The sequence below is a fragment of the Catharus ustulatus genome, chromosome 25 (assembly GCF_009819885.2).
Source record: "Catharus ustulatus isolate bCatUst1 chromosome 25, bCatUst1.pri.v2, whole genome shotgun sequence".
Classification (NCBI taxonomy): Eukaryota; Metazoa; Chordata; class Aves; order Passeriformes; family Turdidae; genus Catharus; species Catharus ustulatus.
In genome coordinates, this window is record NC_046245.1 from 3,700,596 (window position 1) to 3,724,368 (window position 23,773).

General features: G+C 49.2%; 1 protein-coding gene across 1 annotated transcript; it reads right to left on the reverse strand.

The window, feature by feature from the left end:
- Positions 1-633: 633 nt before the first annotated feature.
- NUDT3 (nudix hydrolase 3) lies at positions 634-23,251 on the reverse strand. The gene is made up of 5 exons (XM_033079977.1): positions 22,933-23,251; positions 11,725-11,835; positions 3,080-3,124; positions 2,416-2,500; positions 634-1,679 (listed from the first exon to the last, which is right to left on the reverse strand). Exons 1-5 carry the CDS (start codon positions 23,029-23,031, stop codon positions 1,510-1,512), a joined length of 510 nt encoding a protein of 169 aa, XP_032935868.1. The 5' UTR covers positions 23,032-23,251; the 3' UTR covers positions 634-1,509.
- Between the last annotated feature and the right edge of the window lie 522 nt (positions 23,252-23,773).

Sequence of the window (23,773 nt, forward strand, 5' to 3'; positions counted from 1 at the left end):
GAACAGTGAGTGTTTATTAGAATATTTTTTGTTAAATAAAGAGCAGGAAAAAAAAAAAGAAAAAAAAAAAAGTACTGCAGATTTAATTTCACATCTTGGCTCTGCTCTGACAAAGGAGAAGTTACTGAACTCAGCAACCACTTCTTGTCCCAAGCCAGGGATTAATTAATGCCCCTCCCAAAACTTGTACCTGTCCCAACCCACCCTCCCCCCCAACCCCAACCCTTCCCATTTTATTTCCCAACTAGACAACACTGTTGGCAAATCAAGACAGCATGAAACTTACAGCAATAAAACAACAAACCCCCGTGTGAAGTGTGCCAACGCATCGGGGAGCTCTCCTGCGCTGCTCCCCGCGAACGCTGCCCGCAGGAGGCAGCTGTACCTTCCAGGGAGGGCACACCTCGAGCACGCTCCCTAAGTGCTGCAGAACCACAGGACAAGAGACTGAACACCTGAATTCTCCCCCTCCCCTTTCTCTTCAGGGTGGTTCTCCGGTGAGCACGATCCGATGCTTCAGCACAAAGCCCAAGTGTCCAGCTCAGCACGGCGTAAGGCATGTGGACAAGAGAGACGCGAGCAGGGAGCAGGGACAGCGTTGGTGAGCCACACTGCAGTCTGTCTGTCTGTCTGTCTGTCTGTCCGACCCCCCTGCAGCCCTGCTTCCCACTGCAGCCGGCGCCATCCGGGCGCTGTGGCAGCTGCTCAGGCTGGTTGTTTTGGCCGGCGGTTCCAGACCAGCCCCGTGCGGTTCTGCTCGGGTGGAAAGGCAGAAACGTCGGAGAAGCCGCGGGGATGTCTGCAGGTGATCCAAACTCTGCCCTCAACTTCAAGTGTCACTGCACTAAATCAGGAGATACTGGATTGGGGAGTAAACTGGCCCAGCCACTAGCACTGTCACAGAATGTGTGTGTTTTTAAAAAACAGAACAAAAGGCAAACAGATTAATTATGAACCCTTCTTTTTCAGAAGCAGAGCAGGATTAAAAAAAAACATTCCCGCAAAATTAAAATGTTAGATCCTCCATCTAAAAAAAAAAGTTTATACAGATGTGCTGCGAGTGATCCCCACACGGGTCTGAGCAGCACCTTACAGTACAGACTAAGACTTGAAAAGCTGATCTCACATTGGAAGTCTTTCCATTAAAAAAAAAACAAAAAAAAAGTGGCTCTGGCTGGGGTGACACGAAGGGGACACTTGGGACACTTCAGAGCACAAGGCAGAGGCAGGGCTGGCAGCCTCCAGGTACCAGGAAAGGGGCACTTCATGCACAAAATGTATTTTACAAAATACAGACCCAAAAAAAAAAAAAAAAAAAAAGCAAAAAAAGCCAACAACAAAAAAAAAAATTCATCCCACCTTGCACTAAATCGCAGCACTCTGAACACTTGCTCTGCCCCAGGCGGCTGCCCATGCCTGGTGTGAGGGAGGAGGCATGGAAACAGGGAGGGGAGGGAAATCCAGGTCTCAGTCTGCTTTTGGGAATTGCTCTCGCAGGGACCTTGTCAGTCATCTGATGTCGGACACGGAGCTCTCGGAGTACGGCGTGGTCATGACCGGGGTGCCGTTGTTGGCCAGACAGCCTTGCCTCAAGGTCTCAAAATATGAGGCCTGCACTGGTTTATGATACTGCAGAACTTTTATGGCATCCTCTATCTTAAACCATTCCCTTTTCCTTCCTGAGGGCAAAGAGAGAAATCAGTAGATGCAACAGGAGGATGTTCTCTGATCTCAAGGGCCTTCCCCTCCAACCCCACACTGCCAGCTCCCCATCCCCAGGGACAGGTGTTTGTTTAGGGCACTACATCCCCTGTCTTGCATTTCTTAATTAAAGAAAAAAAAATTTTGCTATTTCTACTCAAGCCAGATGCTCATTTTACAACAACTCACAACACACACATCAAGCACCACCCGATTTCCATCCGTTTGCAAGTGGACTTTCAGTTTCCTTTCTTTCCAGCTCTCAGTTCTTACTCTTTCCATAAAGAGCCTGAGGGGAGCCATGTTTCATTTGCTGCACTGCAGTCACAAACCTTGTGGCAAAACCAGGTTCATTTCCACTTGGGAATCCAATTTAAACACAAAGATTTCATGGCAATGATTAAGCCACACTGCCCACGTGCATTTCCTCTAGTCTCAGACAGGACAGTCCCTCATGCTCTTTGCTTGGTACCTTCCAGTGCAAAAATTAAACACAAAATTGCTGCAGAGGCAGCTGGACACTTACTTGGCTTCTCCTGGGCCACAGAGGTGACAAAAGCATCAATTCCACCACAATTTTTTTTCCCAAGCAACCAAAGGACACACCACTGCAACTTTTCCCAATGGCACTCACACAGACTGCAGGTCCCAGAGGGATGCTGAGCTGACTTGTGGTTTGTTTCCATCAGTTAATGCAGCATGCACCAAGCTTACCAATATTGACAGAGTCCTCCCAGTCCTCCAACACTTCGGTGACGATGAGTACGTAAACATAAGTCCTGTGCTTCCTGTCCCGGTTCTGGAAGGCAAAGGGGACAGAGTAACAACCAACCAACAGCAACAACAAACATTTTTAGTTTAGGCAGGAGGGCACTGGGCCACTTCAAGATGCAAACTGCCCACCTTGGGTGCAGCTCTTCCCACAGCACAACTCATCCTTAGCTACTAAAAACTGTTTTGTGTTTTAAATCAGAGAGGTCTGAAAGTGTCAACAGGGACACCCAAAAGTATAGTTCCTGATCTGTGGAGCAGTGCTTACAAATTAGTTCTTCAGCTGGGAAGGCTCTGCCCTACTTCACATGAGTTTGAAGGAGTCAGTGACAGAACAACAGCAAGAAGAGCTGTGTGTGGGACCTGCTGACTGTGCCAGGTGTGGCTGTGAGTGCTAAAAATGAAGGGGGGACCCAGCACCAAGAATATTCAGCCACACCAATTATCACCAATAATCTCATTGAAGTGCCCATTGCAAAGATCAGAATTGCTGAGTGGGTGTGTTTTTATTTACCAGGGACTCAGAAGTTTGCACCAACCAGAGCCATTGTTACTCCAAGATGATTTTTTGTAACAAAATTTCACAGCGCCCAGGTCTGTAACTTACCTCAAAAATTCCCACTAATCTTCCTAACGTCCCTTTCACTCCAGCCTAGGGAAGTTCAAAGAGAAAAGAAACATGCTTTAACAACAGCTCAGGACGTGTTTCCTCCTTGGTGTGCAGGATCAGTTCCTTTAGGACAGGAAGCAAACGCTCTGAAATTCTGCTCCAAGACAACACAGTCACAAGGCAAAAGACAGAAATTTATCCCAAGTGCTCAACATCCAAGTTTTCCCAGGGTTGTTTTTCTTTTTCTTGTTTTCCTACATTCAAACAATTTTCAATTCAATCTGGAGGAAGAAGAAATATTTGAGGAGTTACTCCTTGCATACCAATACATTCCTCGTGACCAGAATCTCCTCTGCAGGTTATTACAGCCTGAGCACGGGGAGCATTGGCTTTGGGGTTGGGCAGTTTTACCCCTTCAAAATCAGAATTTAAGGAAATAAAGTATGTGTGGGACATTCACTTACACCCCAAGTGATGTGACAGTTCCCAGGTATTTCAGGGGTGTCCTGCACACACCTGAAACAAGCCAACACAGACACAGAACGCTGTGATGTGGCCCTGGCAGCAGGAACAAGAGGGCTTTGGATATAACACAAAGGGGAGATGCATGCTAAATAAAGCTCTTGAATCAAGCAGAGTTAAAAATCAAGAGATCTAAGCAACAGTTTTGTCTGAATACCAGTGAGGATGTAGCACTCCATCACATTTGGTGCCCTTTTGGTACCTCTCTGCCGGCTCCCTCCCTGCCCCTCCTCACCCCTCTGTGCAAAATCCCAGCCCACTCTCCTGCCCTTGCTTTATATTACCTCTGTTTTATGACTCTAAATGGTTGGAACTCAAGTGCTACAGACAAGATGAGATGGTGCTCCATGATTTAACAGGTCTGAACCAACCCACACAGCCTGGCACACGACCCAGCCACAACTGGGAGGCAGAGTCGGCTCCGTCTCCGGCAGCTGGAACACATCCCATGAACAGCCCAGGGAAATTGTGCCTCTTGCAGACGAGATACAGACATCTGATTATGCCAGGCTTCTCTTTTTTTTTTTTAAAAAAAAGATGTTTGAGTCACATTAACGGTAAGACAAATTCTCTGTCCTACTGACCAGATGCTGCACAGTCTCGTGCTGTCAGAAAGAACTTTCTTTAATGAGATGATTTTCCTGGTTAAGTTCCAGTCTAGTGCATGAACAGGTACCAAACAAGACAGCCAGAGCACATCTCATCCTGCTTCCAAAGGGTGCTGAGGTGGAAATGCCCCAGGAGCAAAGGGCTTGGAGCTTCCCTCACTACAAGCAGTCACAGAAATCTATAAATCCTTTTGGGACCATACTCACTGAGCTCCACTTCTAGGAAGTGAATCAACTGAATCTTCCACTTCACTTTTGGACACAAGCTCTATTGTCTGCCCAGTACTTGTGACATCCTGCTCAGCCCAGAGGTGCCTCACTGACAGTGACTCCAGGGGCTATTTCTGGAGTGAGCAGCAAATCCATGGAGGAGCAGCAAATCCATGGAGGAGCAGCAATACCATGCAGGAGCAGCAGCTCCATACAGGAACACCAATTCCATGCAGGAGCAGCAGCTCCACAGAGGAGCAGCAGCTCCATGCAGGAGCAGCAATTCTATGGAGGAGCAGCAATTCCATGGAGCAGCAGCAGCTCCATGCAGGAGCAGCTGCTCCATGCAGGAACACCAATTCCATGCAGGAACACCAGTTCCATGCAGGAACACCAATTCCATGCAGGAACACCAGTTCCATGCAGGAACACCAATTCCATGCAGGAACACCAATTCCATGCAGGAACACCAGCTCCATGCAGGAACACCAGTTCCATGCAGGAACACCAATTCCATGGAGGAGCAGCAGTTCCATGGAGGAGCAGCAGCTCCATGCAGGACACCAATTCCATGCAGGAACACCAATTCCATGCAGGAACACCAATTCCATGCAGGACACCAGCTCCATGCAGGAACACCAATTCCATGGAGCAGCAGCAGCTCCATGCAGGAACACCAATTCCATGGAGGAGCACAGCTCCATGGAACAGCAGCAGCTCCATGCAGGAACACCAATTCCATGCAGGACACCAGCTCCATGCAGGACACCAATTCCATGCAGGACACCAATTCCATGCAGGAACACCAATTCCATGGAGGTCGGTGCCCACGTGCCCAGGACGGGCTGGGCAGAGCCTGCCTGACCTTTGCAGGCGAGGATTCCACCTCCTGTGCCAACCCTGCTGACCTGGGCTCTGCCTTCTCAAGGCATCTGGAATGCAAATGCTTCAAATGCATTTCCCTCAAGGAACTCCTTCAGCACTGGGATTTATTTTTAGCTAAGCTGTGTTCAACAGGCAGCAGTAACACAGGGAGGAACTGGAGGCTCCCACCTTCACAACATACGGACATGAATGCAGTAAAAGGTGAAGCATAATCAAATATTTCTGGAAAATAACTGGTTTAAGCCAATGTTTCACTGGTTCCTGGAAAAGGTAGTTGAATTTCTGCTCTCCCTACCTGTAGGCACTGAATCAGAAGCCAGGGATTTTGTTGTGATGGTTTAGTGAACTCTCAAGTCTGACTAGAAATAAATTTATCTCCAGGCAACTGGCCAACCTGGAGACGAAGGATGAATTCTGCTCAAGCAGCCTCCCAGGCAGTTTATCCCAGCTCTAGAACTGTGCTGGAAGTAGCAGGGGGAGGTGAGGAGCCCTTCCTTCTGGGTTGGTAAAGAGAGACGATGGAAATAACACTGTCTGCAAAGCAGGATCATCCTGCTCTGTCTTGCCTGGTCTTATTTGCCCAAAAAGGCACAAAAACGATGCCAAGACAAACATGTCTTGTAGAAAAATCATGTTGAATTATCATCAGACAGCTGGAGAAAGCTCTAAGCTTTGCTTCACACACGAACTTCTCATGTGCAGTTGTAAATGGTGACATAAAAGAATGGTTTGGTTAAAAAACCATTGGGTTGATTTTATAAAACAGGTTCCTACCAAAGCCTGCAAAACACATCAACCACTGCTCCTGGGGGCCAATGCCTCTCTCAGCCCATTTTCCTGGTACAGTGGATTTTAATGACAACATACAGGACACCCAGCACCAACAGGATTGTCATACACCAGTTTTTGATAGAGAACTCAATTCCCACACCAACAGGAGAGTTGGTTTCTGTACAATAGAACAAACAAGCATGCAAATGGAATTCACATTCTCACACAAATTTCTAACATAGAAGTTGCCCAAAACACCTGAAAAAATAACCTACAGCTACCACTAATAAATCAAGCTTGGTAACCAGCAAAAGAACTGCCAGGCTCCTCTCTGGGCAAGCTCCCCATTTTCTCCTTTCATAAGAGCCATGAACATTTCTTGGAGAGTTAAAGCACAGTCCCAGGCTCACACAGAACTGCAGCAGGCTCTAAATCTTAATTTGGAGCAGATGACTCAGGAATTTTCTCCTCGATAGTAAATGAATTGAGAGTGCTGTGCCCTCCTGGGCCTGAACAGTGAGTGAGGCAGAGGCAGCACATTGATTTTGTGCCACTCTAAGCACTGGAAGTGCTGCAATCCTCAAAGCACACGGAGAATCCTAGGAGGATCCCAGGAGGATGCTCCTGAACCCCTCAGCAGGGGTAGGAGAGCAGCAGCAGTAACTGTTCCAGCTGCAGGTGTGGAAACAAAACAAGGCAATCACACAACAGGACAGGCACACTCAGGTACAAGAGGACACATAGAGCTGGCAAAATGAGCTTTTTCCCTGCTCTGCTGATCTAAATCAGTGTCCAGGGGCCAGGGGAGGAGGAAAAGGCAGCTCTGGTAAGAGCACATCAGCCACAGAAACTGCCAGAGCCAGCTGCCTGCCCAGCACACACTTCAAACCCCCACTGCACCCAGAGGGGTGTGCTGGGAGCTCAGGACAAGGAACAAAAGCCTGGAGGAAATGAGGCTTTACTAGTTCTGCTGCTCATGGAACAACTTGTTTTAATAAAGAAAAATTACTGAAGACATCCAAGAACAGCAGGTTCAGGTTTCAAAGCTGAAAATAAGTTGGGGTCAGATGCAAAAAGCAGCCTGCAGCAACACCATCTGTTCCCCGGGACAGCTTTTATTTCCTTCCATCTGAGCTAAGGAAAATGTGGGTTGGAATTTCAGCTATTTTACTTTGCTCTATTAGGCTCAAAGCCTGCATCTACTACAGATTACTGCTGGGCAAGAGGAGTGTGGTGGAACATCCAAATCTTTGCTCTAAGACCTGCACTACTGAAGGTGCAAATCCCACCCAGGAGGGCTGTGGACACGTTTGAAGGATGCTGATTCCAGGCCAGCTGGGCAAACTCTGCCAGCTCTGAGAGGGTCAGACTAATTCTGTACTGCATGGCACCTTTATTTGCTTCTACACTCGTGAAATAGAAATGAAATTCCATGTCAGAATGAAGAACTTTCAGACACTGCACTCGTTTTTGTGAAGGCTGAGTACACTGAGCAAGGGACAATGACTTTGAGCCACCACTTGCACTGGGTATGACCAGCTAGGAGGAGTTCAAGGCCATCATCTCTCATTCATCTCTAGACCCTGAAGTACTTTAAAAAAATCTTCCTATTTTAGCACTGAAAGATATCAGTATCTGTGTTCTAAATCACTAACAAAATACATGGAACATGAAAGATTATCTATAAAGCATGTCTAGAAGAGGGGGAAAAACATTTGAGCAATCAGATCAAAGTACTGCCATGATGGACTATTCTTGATATTGGCACCAATTGCCTGTTTGATCACAGATCAAGCACAGATTATCTGGCTTTTGACTCCCATGAAGAAAGCACAACCAACACTCCTGCAGTGTTATAAAATTTGACATTTCCTAAGTATTTAAAGGTCAGGATGTGAAGAATGCTCTAAGTGAAAAATGAACTGGTGCTGAGTTTCACAGATGAGTGTGGAGGCTTTTTTCAAAGTCACTCTATAATAAGTTTAAGGCATCTATTTCTAAACCATGATGTTCACCAGTTGCTCACACCCATAAAAACTCCTTATTCCTAAGCAAAGAACACACTCCACGAGCACCAAGACCTGTTTGAAAAGGGGCACAAAGTGAACTTTGGAACACACATGGAGTTCCCAGCTCTGTCAGACTGACTACAGCACTTCTCAGCAACCTGTCAAAAATGAGAGGGTTTATTCTGAAGAGGTTGCTCTGACCCAGAACTGCTGTGTGTCTGCTGTCACTCTGCACAAACAATGCCCAGCAACCCCAGTCACTTCCAATTTCATGCAGACAGCAGCAAGCATGACAAGTGTTGGTACCTGTCTGCTTTAATACTTGTGCTGGTACAGACTAATATAGATAAGGACCACCTCAAACTAGGACAAGGACTTGAACTCAAAGTGGGACAGAGGGAACACAGCCTTCACTCAGAATCATTTCATTTTTGGAACAGAAAGAGGGAAAAGTTAGGTAACTTTAGATGACAATTATTCCAGCAATGACATGGATAAACACAAACACATATACAGTAAAATTAAAACAGTGAATGCAGAAGTTAAAATGTTCCTTGAGGGAAGCATGTTTTGAAAAAAAAAAAAATGCACACCATGCAAAAGAGAATGAATTGAGAAGAGCCAGCCTATTGTCATCCTCAAAAGCCACAAGCAACGGGAAGGGTCACAAGTTCTTACAGCTCTTCCAGCTGGCTTTTATTAAAAATTGGAAAAGGCATTCCAAAGTCAAGGAAAGAAACCCCACACATTTCTTCCACAGCTTTGAGCAGCATTGCTTATTGACATGGGGGAAACTGGATATTCCCTCTGCCACCTCGAGCAACAAACTGGAACTGCCCAGCTAACCTGTGTCCCCATGAGTGGCTGTCCCAGCAGAGAAGCAAAGACCTCAAACCTACTCAGAAATCAGCCTCAGCAAGTGACCCCAAAACACCTGGATTCACATGGAAGGGAGAGCAAGGGCTCCCAGCAGCTCCTGAAACCCTTCCTGCCAAGCCAACAGCATGAACTGGGAAGGTGCTCCTGGCTTTCCCAACACTCCTGCTCTGCTCCAGCATCCCCCTGCAGGAAGCAAACAGCTCCTGGAACTCGAGGCAGGGGATATGGAGATAGTTGAGTGTGCAGAGCCTCAGCAGCAGCACATGAGCACAGCCCACCTGGGGAAGGCCTGGCACCCCTAAACTCTGCCAGCACCTCTGGCAGCTGCAGAACACTCATGTCAGACAGCTCCATGTCAGCCCCTTCACCTGCATCACCCAGGGCTGGGGGTGCTCAGTGAGCAGGGGGTGCCCAGGTAAGCTGGGAGTGCCCAGGTAAGCTGGGAGTACCCAACCCAGGTGAGCCATGAGTGCCCAGCTGAGCTGGGGGTGCCCAGGTGAGCTGGGGCTGTCCAAGAGAGCTGGGGGTGCCTAGGTGAGCCATGAATGCCCAGGTGATTCTGGGGTGCCCAGCTGAGCTAGGGGTGCCCAGATGACCTGGGGCTGTCCAAGAGAGCAGGGGGTGCCCAGGTGAGCCAGGGGTACCCAGGTGAGCCATGAGTGCCCAGATGATTCTGGGGTGCCCAGGTGAGCTGGGGATGCCCAGCTGAGCCATGAGCACCCAGGTGATTCTGGGGCGCCCAGGTGAGCTGGGAGTGCCCAGGTAAGCCAGGGGTGCCCAGGTGAGCTGGGGATGCCCAGGTGAGCCATGAGTGCCCAGATGATTCTGGGGTGCCCAGGCGAGCTGGGAGTTCCCAGGTGAGCCATGAGCACCCAGGTGAGCTGGGGATGCCCAGGTGAGCCATGAGCACCCAGGTGATTCCGGGGTGCCCAGGTGAGCCATGAGTGCCCAGGTAAGCCAGGGGTACTCAGGTGAGCTGGGAATGCCCAGGTGAGCCATGAGCACCCAGGTGAGCTGGGGATGCCCAGGTGAGCAATGAGCACCCAGGTGGTTCTGGGGCACCCAGGTGAGCTGGGAGTGCCCAGGTAAGCCAGGGGTACCCAGGTGAGCCATGAGCACCCAGGTGATTCCGAGGTGCTCCCAGTGCTCCGAGCTGCCGCTGTTCCGTGTCGGGAGCAGCCAGGCAGAGGTGCCTCTCTGGGCAGAGCTCACCCTTGCCAGGCTGCCAGGGCTTGAGTTACACTGGCAGCGGGCACCGCTCCACGTGAGCAGGGAACACCAGCTGAGGAGCAGGATTATCTCAGCCAGCCCAAACCAGTTCCTGCACAGTCAGAGCCCTGCCAGGGCTCCCTTCCAGCCAGCGCTGTCATGGAAAGAGCGCGGCTCTCCCAGGGCGCTGCTGCCCGCGCAGGGAGTGCCCCTGCACATTTATTTTAAGGGTTGAGAGGAGAAGCTCTGCACCTCCTGAATGAACCCTGGACTTCTGTATCAAATCACTTCATTATTAATAATGCTTGGGCTGAAAAGCAGGAGTCTGTAGCTAAAAATATTTCTATTGTTCTGGTTCCACTCACTTTGGCTTGTGAAGTAGTTGAAAGGTTGCCGAGTTACTGGAAAAGCAGGAGCTGGGTTACAAGCTGGAAATAAAATTTGCAAGCAGCAATTCCCAGTATTAGAGGGACCTAAAGACACTTTAAAAATAAACTTTGACTGTATAATCTCTTTCTGATAAACTGCTAGATTATAAAAAAACATCCAAAGAGAAACACACAACTTGAGATCTGCCACATATGGTTAGTCCAGCAGCCTGAATATTCAGGGTTTTGTTAGACAGCAGCAGGTACTTCCAAATAGTTCAGAAAGAAAGCTGCACATACCAGACAATTCAATAAAGCAGCTACAGGAGAAGCTTCCTCCCAAGTCCCATCAATTAGCTCTTGCTTTCTGTTCTGCACAGAGCCCAAAGATTTATAACCCTCTCAAAAGCATTTTTAATCCTGCCTTATGTAACTGTGAACCTACTTGGCCATTGCATCTATAATCATGCAATCGTTTCTGAACCTAAGCATCTCCCCAACTGGTTAATATTCAGAAGCAAATTCTAAAAACATGTTTTACATACACTGTAGTCAACTGCCATGTGCTGCCTTTACACTTCTTATGAAGAAAAAAATTGTTCTTCCATCTTTAAGAGAAAAATGTGCCTTCTCCCTACAGCCCATTGATCTGTGTTTGATCTGCTGTTTGATCCCCTTCCTGAAACAGCTTCAAGCTAAAAAGAGAAGACAAACCAATCAACCCATGCACAGTTTAGAAATTGCTGCTGGTAGTTTATGGCCAATTTCACTTATTCACATAATATGTGAATATGTATTTTAAACCAAAACATACTTAGATCCCTATATCTGGAGTGTTTTAGTGGCTCCTAAGGGTTTATTTCTACCTAGACAGGTCCACAAAGGCACAGTTGAATTCTGAAGTTCTCCTACAGAGAAAATGAAGCAGAGACTATATGTATATTGAAGTGACTAGAGCTGAATTTTATTTCCAGTTAAAGGTATCAGGCAAGGACAAATTCATTCCAACTGAGATATTTAATTACATTCCAATGTTCTCTTTATTTTGGACTCTGCTTTTCTCCCACGTGGGATGGGGCTATCACCAGTGACCCTGTCTCCCCCTCCACCTCAAGGAGGAGAAGGAAATGATGCAAACAAACACACAGAGCCAGGGCTGACATGCAGGGTGCAGCACTCACCTCTTCACAGACCTCGCGCACGGCGGCCACGCCGGGCTCCTCCTCGGGCTCCATGCCACCCCCGGGGACAATCCATCGGTCTGGATGGCGACTACTGCTCACCAGCAGCACCTGTGGAGAGCAGAGCACAGCTGATGGATACCCTCAGCGCTCCCCTTCAGAGCCCAGCTGATGGGACACCCCCAGCGCTCCCCTTCAGAGCCCAGCTGCAGGACAGAGATTGTCCTTGTGCCTCACCCACCCAAGGCAAGGCTTTGCCACTGCTCCCTTTTCCCTCACGCACACAGCCGTGGAAATTCCAGCAGCAGTGACACCGAGACACTCCCACACTCCCTGTTACTTCAGCCACTGCCTCTCCCTGCTGTGGTGCATTGTAGGAAGAGCTGTCCTTGCACACCACAAGACTCATTAGCACTGGACACAGCATCACTCACAGTGTGAGTTCACTGCAGAGTGCTCACAGCTCAGGATGCACTTTAGGCAACAACAGAATTGCACAGATGCTGCTCAGCACCTCCATCCTTTGCAGAAATACCTCAGTTTAGTTATCCTGCTGCCTTTGGCCTTGCCTGTCCCTGCAGTTCTGTCACTAACAACACATACATGGCCAGAACTCCCACTGCATTATTTATGTACAATTGCCTGAGCACAGATTCTCAGCCCCACTGTTTGTCACTTTTGCAGTAGGCACTGAGGAGTTCAGCTCTGCAGCCAGCACTTGGCTACTTTTGGTTTAGAATGAGGTATAAGCAAAATAAAAGTCTATATTAAACCTATTAAACCCCCCTAGGAAAGGGCTGCACAGAAGGACAGATTTCTGTGAATAAGAAAAATAGTTCAACCCTCTTCCCAGGAGAGATTTGCCATACATGTGCTTTGTGGCAGGTTTTCTTGAAATAGTATTTTTTATTCCAGGGTAATTCTGCTCTGGAGAAGTTCAGGTTCTGATCTGCCACCTCCCAGCAAGACAAACTCTAACTAACACTCTCAACTGGCTACAGACTGTCCCAAAGAACAATGAGACACTGTGCTTATTAAATCTACTTGCAATACATCCACAAGCAGAGATGGAAACTTAAAACAACACTAATACTGTTGTCCAGCTCTCTAAACAAAGCTCGTTCATTAGAGTCATCCTGCTGTACTTCATCATTTCACTGGCACAAAGCTCGCAGCCAAAGCGACTTGCTCCAGAAACTTTCCAACATACCAGTCCAATTAGGTTCCAGGCCAGCTGTAACAGTGTCAGACATTTGGGAGTTACACTGTGGAGACACTGAAATCCCAGGCTTTACTGGGGAAACAGTGATTTGCCAGTAGGATATGAAAAGATTTGCACTAATTACCCAAAGGAATCTACCTACAGAAGTCAAAATTAAACTTCCAAAACAAAAACAAGCACGAGATTCCCAGGGTTTTTCAGCTGGTTTATCTTGAAAATTCTCATCTGCCAACTGATCAAAGTCATACTGGAAACAAATGAAGCTTTCACAGCTCCAAGTGGGATGGTGCCTGCCCCATCCTCTGGGCAGGCTGTGACAGAACAGTTTGCTTTACAGTGACATCTCAAGTGTTTGGCCCTCTCCAGGAGGAAGGCAGAATTCCTTTCCCCCAGGCATCCAGTCCATGTAAAACACCACCAGAAAGCCATACCTAAATAGGGAATGTAAATTCATTCATCCTCAGAGCCCTTGGGACAGCAGCCAGTCCCTGCCAGGCCATCCCCAACCACCTCAGTTTGCCACTGTGGCTCTTCCTAGCACAGTACTTGACTCCTACTCCATCCTCACTGGTCATCCAGAAGAGCCTGGACTCAAACTCTGACTCCAGGTCAGTCGGTGATTCTGAGGACAAGGCTGAAAGAGCAGAACAGCCAGTTCAAGTGCACCTTTGCTGCCAGGTAAGGAAGCACCAGCTCTGCCACTTCCCATTGCAATTCAGAGCTCCAGCTCAAGGGGGGAAAAACCCAGAAAAATACTAAAAAAAGCTGCAGAACCAGATCTTTGAAACTCAGCACAGCACACCTCATACCCCTGAACTCCTGCCACCTTGCAGGCGTGAGAACAAGGATCTGCTACAGAACCCTGGACACAGACTGCTCCAGGAAACCTGCTCAGACTGAGACAATGCCTCAGCAACACACCAGGAGGAACTTCTGGGTGTAAACAATGGTTTGAGGCAAAGTAAATTAACTTCAGCTGCTCTGGTAGTTGAGCATTTTCTGAATAGAATTAACATGAACAACCCTTGCTGGGAAGGAAAAACCTGTCATTCTCACACTTTTATGTAATCAGACTATTTCCTGTTTAATAAAAAGGAAATCCCATCAAGAGAGCACAGGAAACAAGTCCTACAAGGTCATTCATTTAAAACAACTTCAAACAGGATATTGCTACCAATGAGCTCTCCCAAGACAAAGGGGCTGAGTTCCAAACAAGGGGGAGACATTGCTGTTGGAAAAAAACCACACTTCCAACACCAGTCCTGGATCCCAATCCATGCATTCAGAGGGATCATGGGAAAAGTTATCATCATCCAAATCCCAAAAAGGTTTGGGTTTGGGAAGAGACTTGAAGCCCATCTCATTCCACCCCCTTCCACCTTCCAGCAGACTAGCCCAGGATACAGCTGGCTTTTTAGCTCATTAAATTCTTTATTACATAAATAACTTTTATTTTAATACTTTCTAAAGTAGTTAATTTAATCTAAACAGCCATCAAAAAATAAACAAAAATTTACTTATGTTTTTAAATCAGGCTAGAACACGTAGGAAGGTCAGACATTTCCATTCTATCCTTGCCAGGCAACTGTGTTTAAAATGGCTACTGAGACTGTTGGTCTGCCAGGGATTTTGGAGTTGGATTTTGGAGCCACATCTTGCAGACTTTTTGGAAAAGCACATGCAGGTAACACTACACATGGCCAAGTTGTGTTTTCCAGGATTTCAAAGGCAATTATGTCATTTCAAAGCAGGGAAATGAGCAACACAAGCCTCTCTGAGGTGGTGGCCCTGCTGAAACTCTCCCACACAATCCCCCACAAAAGAGAAAGTTTAGAAAAATAAGCCAAGTTTGAAGTGTGCAGCAGGGGCTCGAAGCAGAGCCTCATGGCAAGAACCTTCAAAGCTGCACACAACAAACAAACCCAAACAAACCTGAGCAGCGCTAACCCTGCCTGGAGGAGACAGGAAACACACCAAGACATCTAAGGCTGCCCTGAGAGCCACATGGAATAAGGAGCTCCATGGGAAAAGGGGTAAAGAGTTTTGTCTCCAGGATAAATTTGAGCATCCCTGATACACAACACTGACTTTAAAACAATTTAAATAATCCTGCTGTATCCACATGGAGGGGCTTTTCTGTCTTTTTTTTTTTTTTTCAGGAATAATGGGGCACTGCAAAGCAAAAACTGGGGAACCAGGATCAGGCAGAAAATTAACTTGTCATTTGTGGAGCAGAGGAGGAGAGATCCCCAGGTTCTTCCATGCTATGGTGGATTTAAGCAACATCCACCACCCATAAATAAAACAAGAGCGGCTACACCACAAGGAACACAATTCCTCGAAAGAGGCTCCACAGCAGGCAGAGCACAGAGGGCCACAGCCCTGCGAGAAGCTGGGCCACAGTGTGAGTAGAAAACGAGCTGAGAACCTTCCAGTCTTCCAGGAAAAGCCAGTGCTACCCACCTGTGCCAGCCAGGGCCTGGAGAGCTGGCAGCCAGCACAGGGAACAGCAGGCAAGATGTTCAATCCGGGGTCTGGCCCAGCAGCCTCCTGCTGCCAGGAGCTGATCCATAGCTGCTGGCTCCTGACACAGCCTCTGCACTGCCTTACAGGCTTCCCCTCAATATTTTCAGGCTTTCCCTCAATATTGACATGCTTTCTATCAATACTGTCGTGTTTTCTATCAACATTAAGCCATAAATCACATCATTTGCACAGTGACTCTCGGCACTGCACCTCATTTCCCGCTCCAGCATCATTTTTCAGAGCACAGGCTGCAAGGAAACGCTGCCGCAGAGGCTGCAGGAGCTGCGAGGAGAAGATGGCTGACTGCAAGGCTTTTGCTGTTCAATCTGCCTTTGTCTCCAAGTTTCAGTTAAAAACCAGGAGCTGAGCTGTGCTCCCATGTCCCCCATGGCCAGGCAGATCCCAGAGCTGCTGCTGCGTCCGGCATAACAAACACCTCGGGGACTTCACTCAAAATTAACAAACATTCTCCCAATCCCCAAATATCAATACTGCAATGTTTTTCTACCTGACAAAAATAGAATGTTCATTTGACCACACCAAATCACCTTTAAAACACTATGACCAGCAAGAGGTGAGAACTGGAGGAGCAGGGGGGAGAACAGGGACACTGCTGTCACCAAAGCTGCGCAAAATTAATCTCATTTCCCCGGCAGCAACACAACCTTGATGACTCCCCAACAAATCACGTGTTTTGCCAAACTGCAAAGGCAGGACGGCCCCAGGGCACAGCCAGGGCTTAGGGAGGGCTTCTCCCACCTTCTTGCTATTCCAGGCACGTTCTGGAGCTCGCACATGGTAGGAGTGAGTCCAGCCGGCGGTCAGCAGGGCTACAGCCAGCCCTGCACCTGGCAGGGCCGGCAGCTGGGACCACAACACACACTCTCACCAGCCACAGAAATCCCTCCCTCTGCCCATAACAGCCTGTCCTGCCAGGAGCATTCCAGCTCCTCAACAGGATATGTTTCCTTAGACAAGTGTTATTTTTGCACATGCACCTGCAGCGTGGGATAATGGGATTTAATTGACAACACGGGATCCAGGAGCTGGAGGTGGGGAATTCACAGCAGGACGTGCAAAAGGGAAGGGATTCGCACTGGAGAACTTGACAAAAGTAAAGCACAAGTTTTGGAACGGGAGCAAGAGGTGAACTGGAAGAAGTTCAAGTCATTTCAAGTGCTTGGATCGCACCTACAGTCCTATAACCAGAGAGGAAAAAATACAGCAGATTCTGTTGGTTTTTAGGCTGCTGGTTAGAATAACAATAATAAATCACCACGTACTGTGCTGCTGCTCTGGCTCCAGAACTCCACAGGTCCTGTTACTGCTACTGCAGCACTCCTGCAACTTCAGAGCCACTGCCTGCTCCTACCAGGGAGGAACACCATCCCAAGTCCTCCCCCTCCAGCGAAATTATGGTTTAGATAACCACAGAAATTATCTGCAACATGCCTTCCCATGCTCCAGGAGCAGCTGAACCGCCTGCAGCAGCAGCCGCTGCTTTCAGAAGCCAAGGGTTGATAAGGGGCACTCCCAGAGAGAGACCCCAAACCCCAGAACCTATTTCTGCCTGTCAAAACCAGTTTGGTGACCACTCAGTGCTTACACAACTTGTCCAGGCGCACCTTTTCCAGCAGAAATGCTGGCTTGTAAAGTGCCTTTTTGAGTAAAGGAGGGAAAAAAGCAATGAAGAGGTATTTGGGCTTTTTACAGAGGTGACTCTGGCTGTCAGCAGCTGCACACTGCTCTGATTAACCAACCTACTCAGGAAATACAGCACACACAAACTCTTGGGAAGCTGCTCAAATATAAGTAGTTAATTCTACACACAGCATCAATATATGTCACTTGCAGGAGGAGAAGTAACCCCTGAAACATCTGACAAAAATCTACCCAGCAGGTAATCATATCCCTCCGAATTTCACAGGTTAATGTGAAATTACTGAGAACAAAGACTCAGTGTGCAATATCCAGAGACAGGAATTCTGGAACAAACACACAAAATTTGAGAGATCTGTGACTGGTCTGTGCAGTCAGTCCTTCAGCTGGGCTGAAAAAGAACAAGTGTTTAAAGGAACAGAGGCCCTGCTTCCCAATCACTGGATGTCACCTACAGCATTCCCACATGAATGTTTGCTATTTTTCAGGCAGAATTGAGTTTGTTAACTTTGTTCTATCCAAGCAAACAAGGAGAACTCTCTTTATTTTAAAAGAATGTAAAAGTCCAAGCACATGGTGGTTTTTTTGTTTGTTTTTTTTTTTTTTTTTACTAAGAAGGGAAAGAGGTTTTTTTTCCAGACTGTGAGAGACCATCCAAGGAAAGATAAGGACCCCTGGCAGCAGCCCCTGCTGAGTGCACCCCCAAATTCTGGTACCTGTCTACACACTGCAGGAGATTGCCTGAAAGGTGCTCAGATGAACCAAGTCAGGCAACTGGGCAGAAGATTTTATTTTTTAAAAAGAGGGGGACACAGAACACACAGAGTGAGGAGAAAAAGGTAGGAAAAACAGCTCCTAGACAAGAACTAAATAGATTTGAGGTGGAAGAGAATCCAAAGCAGTGCTCTGCAGAGAACAGACACAACCACCACTGTTGGGTCCTTCTCCACAGACCCAGGGTGGAGCACACCCTCTTTCCATAGTCATCACTTTTCCCTGAGCTGCAGCAGAACAAAACTGACTCAGTTCTTCAGTTTCACAACAGCTCGCTGAGCTTCCAGTAAATGAAGTGAAAATTTAACAATTTTCATTCTTTTGTTGTTTGGGAAAGTACAAGAGACCATGGAATTGCTTGTAAAACTGTTTAGTGACAGCTGCTTTTGTGGGAAGGCAAAATGCTTTTTAAGATGAAAGCCAGGTTTTGCAGAGGTTTATCCACGCTCCTGCTCTTGGAGAACACAACCTACAGATTCTACACAATCTACAGGGCTGAGAGGGGCAGCAGAAGCAGGGGCAAGAGATCCAAGCTGGCTTTCATCCCCCTGGAGATGCGGGATTCACTTGGGTTCAACCACAACCCTTTTATGCAGCAGATGGGAGCACAGAGCCAAGGCCAGCCATCAGAGCAGGGATTCTGAGGCTGTATTGCACAGAAAGCAGGATGATCATATGATGCTGGGCTCACTTACATCCCAGCAGTGAAGCACTCGGGCTGGTTTTGCTGTTATTGGTTTACACTGGAGCCAAGGCACAGGGGACAGCCCAGGAGCGCCTCGTGATCCCCACCACACTCGGCGGGTTCCAATCCCAGCTCTGCTGTGTTACATCACTGCTGGAGTAAAACCGGCCCAGGAGAGGCCAGAAGGAGAAGAAAAAAGGTTCGTTTGCATTGCAATGGCTTTCCCAGGGGCCACCCGGCCCAGCTCTCCCCGTGACCACCGAGGGCTGGCGTGTGCCAGGGCACCGGCCCCTGGGTGAAACCTCTCCTCTCCCAGCTCCATTCAGGCCTCATTCACCGCTTAGAAAAGATTCTTCCCGAGGCATTTTCTCCCAAAAAAAAAAAAAAAAGAGTCTTTAAAAACACCCGTGGTTAACGAGCAGCTTGTCCTTTCAGAGACACAATGTGGGCATGTTCAAACCCGTCGGTGCCCCTGCCCGGCCCCACGGTGCCCCTACTGCTGTCAAACAGCACCAGGAGCAGGGCTGAGCAGCATTTTCTGGGATGGTTCCTCATGGAAACAGCTGGGCCACACACACAAAAAAAAAGAAAAAAAGAAAAAAAAAAGTGTGTTATGTAAAAATAACCCCCTGGTGGCAATGCTGAGGGGCAGGGACACCCTGAGCAATGCGCACTGAGTGACTCCAGAGGTGCTGCAGCATTGGGAGCTCTCCCTCTGCACTCTCCTTCCACAGCTCTGCAAAGATCCCGGAGTTCAGGCCACGCCAAAAGATGGGAACTGCAAAGTCCTGGGGTTTGGCTGCTGCAAGGTCCTTTGAAGTCTGTTCCCACTCTTTGAATGAATCCTGTTGCTGCCCCAGCTCTCCCTGGTGCCCAAGGACGTGGATTGTAATTTGGAGGGGTTTCCACAGTGCCCAAAAAATGTAAATTTTTTCCTACATTTGAGATTCACGTTGAAATTAATTCTCCCTGTGCTGTTTTTTAAAGGGATATGTAACAAAGGCATCTTTTCAGCCAATGCTTGGTCTTCCAAAAACGTTCCAGAGCTTTTTTCATGCCCAGAAGTAGCGGCCTCCAAATGCAATGCAGAGACAATGTGCGACCTCCAGCAGCATAGGGAAAAAATAAATCACTTAAAAACTAAAAAAGAACCAAGTATTTTTTCTGTTAAGACTCTTTATTTGCAAACTAAGGACATGGTGTTTCATCAATCTCAAGGGATTGCAAAGATTCCAAAGAAAAATATGTCAGTGAACTGAACAGTCAGGAGGAAACACCTAAGCAGAAAAAAGTAGCCTCCTCTCTAAGTGTAAACAGAATTCTCTTATTTCTTCTTGTCCAACGACAAACTTTTTCAATTCAAGAACTAATAAGGGGTTAAAAACAGGAAAAAATGGGTTTTTTAAATTCATAGCAGGAAATGAAGAAGAAAGTGAAGAGCAAAGTTCTGCTATTTAAGCACTTAAAAGAAACAGTAATGAGAAACAGTCAGTCCTAGGAAAAATCCTGCTTTAATATAGAAAGTTTAATTTATTTATCAAAACATGCTTCTTTTCTTCTCTCTTCTTTTCCAACATGAAGCTTTTAATAGCTCTTTAATGTACATACTTTGGCTGCAGCTCTTTCTCCCCTCCCTGGAGAGACCTTTTACAGAGATCTCAATTTCCATTTAAGTAGAAGCAATCAATAATAAAATACGTCAGTAACGTTAAAAAGTATTATTGTCCAAGAGCAAACTAAGAAATCTTTCACAGCCATTTTAAATTCTGTACTTAAATGTGTACAGGTAACACCTTCCTTGCTATCAAAAACATGCTAGTAGCAGTGAGTGGACACCAGTCAGCTTCTCAAAGTTTATTTAAAAGCCAACAAATGAGAACTAACCCAAGAAATAATTAGAAAGGAAAATTAATAAGGTGTCCTGCTTGCAGATTTCACTCACTGACACAAGTTTAATCTCAATGCCTTTTGGCCAAGGCCAAGTGCAGGACCTGGGCACAGAGTCCATCCCAGTGGGGTTAATTCTGTGGGATTGGATAAAAACTTTCCCATATGTATTTGTGACAGGTTCCCTTCCTGGGCAGCTCCCTCAGCAGGGCTGTAACAGGTGGGAACAGAGGATGCAGCTTCAGCTCGGGGTTCAACTCACAGCTACCACACACAGCCCTTCACAGGCTCTGAGATGAGAACTGGCCTTCCCTGCCTCGCTCCTGTGGTGCCTCCTCACCAGCAGCACACAGAGCACATCCCAGGAACCCCCCAGGCACATCCTGAGGAACTCACCCCAGGAACCCACCCCGGGAACCCACCCCAGGAACCCACCCCAGGGAACTCACCCCAGGGAACTCACCCCAGGGAACTCACCCCAGGCACATCCCAGGGACCCAACCCAGGGAACTCACCCCAGGAACCCCACCCCAGGAACAATCCAGGCACATCCTGAGGAACCCACCCCAGGCACAAACAGAGGAACCCACCCCAGGAACAACTCAGGCACATCCCAGGAACCCACCCTAGGAACCCACCCCAGGCACATCACAGGAATCCACACCAGGAACCCACCCCAGGAATCCACCCCAGGCACATCCTAAGGAACCCACCCCAGCCCAGACTGTGGTTTTTCCACAGCACCCACTGCTCCCTCCCCGAGCTGTCCCAGGGCAGCACAGCCACTGCCAGCTGTCACTGTGAGCTCAGGGACGAGGCCACCAACAGAGAGCACAGGGACAACAAGACGCTCACCCAGAACCTCCACTGCTCTGCACACAAAAACCTCCCCAGAGCTTACAGACCCCTGGGAATGACCTGGAACAACCAGCACAGGGAGCCAGCTCCCTCAAACCCTGCTTGAAACCAGAAACAGATCATTCTACTCTAGTTCTTACCTAGAAACTAGAGCCTGAAGGAGTTTAAATTCAATCCACTGTAGATGGAGATCACGGCAGAGACAAAACTGACACAAAAGTGGTTTTAAATCTCAGCCTCACACCAAGCTGACAGCTGAGCCTGCTGGAAGCATCCGTCCCACGGCAGCGTGCCTCTGGAACGAGTTCACTTTCCTCCTTCAACCTCTTGGGTCAGCACTGTGACACTGCCACACAGCCTGGTGTCCCAGCACAGTGAGGGCTCTGACACCTGTCATTAACACACCTCAGTGTCCCCAGCACCATGAGGGCTCTGTCACCAGCTCCCACGGGCCGGAGGGATCAGCTGGAGCCTGCGCAACTTCGCAGACTGAGGTGTGTTAAAATAAAACTCACAACCAGTCACATGCTGGCTGCCTCAGGCACCTGTTAAAGCACTTTTCTACCCTCAGCCACACTGCAGTCACACATGGCCAAGCCTCCACCTTTTAGAGAAGAGCCTGCAAACTGCCCCACTAATTGTGTACAATGGCATCAGGGCACTCCAACGCCCTCACCCACCCGTGCTGAGCACCCTCAGCAACACCACACCAAACAATGATGTTCTTCTTCATGGTCAGTCCATAAATTTCCTGGAAGTCCGTGGGAAGGACCAGCTACACTGAACGCTGCACCAAACACACTGCTGTCATTTCAAACCATTTCTGCTGAAACGCTGACACTCCTCATCACGCCAGCACAGCTACAAAGGGCTTGTGCAGCCTCCTTCACGTTAAATAATCACTGGATGTATGCTAATTGCCTTTCCTCCAGTGAACTGTCTGCATTCCCTTCCGATTTCCTGTAGCTACAAATATGATAATCAGGAGAACAAAGACTTTAGCACAGCCACTCGGGCACAGCAAATGCAGCGGAGTGTGTACGCCTGACTCCAGCAGCAGCAGGCAGACCTGCAGCCTTGCTGCTCGGAGCACCCCAGCACACCTTCAGGAGGTGTCAAGCCAGACTCGTGTAAAATCGCACATCGGAGCGAAGTTTCTCATTGTAACTTCCCGGACAATGCAGCCCCTTAGCAACGCGGCCGCTCTCAAACCAACCAATCCACCTTTAATTCCCACTTCCTCCCGAGCTCTCTGGACAGCAACTTCTGGCACTCCATCAGTCCCCTTTTATCCCAGTTTCTTTTTATAAATCCAAGGTCAGGTTTCCTCTCCCATCTCATGTGATGTGCTGGACTGAAGTTCTGCCAGCGTGGTCGGTGCCCTGGGCTGCCAAACCCCCTCCCGCGCTCCCTCAGCCTGTCCCGCCGCCCACCGGGCATCTCCCCGGCTCCAGCGGAGAGCAACAACCCAGTGGGAAGCACCAACTCCCCCAGGCACGCTGAATTCCGCCTAATAAAATAAAACCCCGCCGGGACCGAGTCCCCCCACCGCGGCTGGCCCGGGGGTCCCGTGCCCGGCCTCGCCCCCGGCCCTCACCTCCTCCTCGCTCTCGCTGCGGAAGCACAGGCAGGCCGCCCGCTTCTTGTAGCCGTCCCCGTCGTAGGTGCGCGTCTGGTTGGACTTGAGCTTCATCATCCTCCGCTCCGGGGGCGGCGGGGCCGGAGGACGCGCGGCCCGGAGGGCGGGGGCGGGCGGGACCCGCCGGGCGGCGAAGGACGGGGGGACGCGGGGGGAGCGCCTGCCCGCGACAGTCTCTCTCTGGGTCTCGCTTCGTGGGTCTCGCTACGCGCTGCCGCCCTTTGCCCGCCTCACCCCTGCCCTCGCTCCCGGTCGCGCCGCCGCCACCGCCCGCGCTCCGGCCACCGCCGACGACGACCGCGCCGCCATCTTGGGGCTCGCTACGCAAACGGCGTAGCACCGGCGGGCGGGGAGGCGGCACTGCCCCTGCAGCCTCGCGGCACGCCCGCTACGCAAAGTGCGCAGCGCGGCTTCCAGAATCGCTCCCCCCCGCGCAGGCGGCGCCGCCACGCCCCCGCCCCGGCTCGCGCACTGAGCCACTGGCGCATGCCGCGTTCGGGAATACGGCGGGCGGCGTAGAGCGGTGCCGCCGGGCGCTCGGCCTTACGCAAATGGCGCAAGGGCCGGGCCGGCCGCGCGCACGTGGCCCCGCTGTGACAGCGGCTCCGCGGGGACAGCAGCGCCCGCCCTGCGCCGCGCGGGGGCGCTGCGGCAGCGCCAGCACCGCGGGTCCGCGTCCATCCCCCCCGGTGACATTCCCTGTGTGTGTGCCCACCCCCCGGTGACACTCCGTGCGTGTGTGTCCACCCCGCGGTGACACCACAGGTCCGCGCCTATCCTCCCCGGTGATATTCCCTGC

Excerpts from the sequence above, each read along its gene's own strand:
- NUDT3 (XM_033079977.1), bottom strand. The coding sequence starts at position 23,031 with ATGATGAAGCTCAAGTCCAACCAGACGCGCACCTACGACGGGGACGGC. Across the intron at positions 11,836-22,932 it reads GCAGCGAGAGCGAGGAGGAG|GTGCTGCTGGTGAGCAGTAG; the intron begins GTGAGGGCCGGG and ends TGCTCTCCACAG. Across the intron at positions 3,125-11,724 it reads TGCGCGAGGTCTGTGAAGAG|GCTGGAGTGAAAGGGACGTT; the intron begins GTGAGTGCTGCA and ends GAACTTCCCTAG.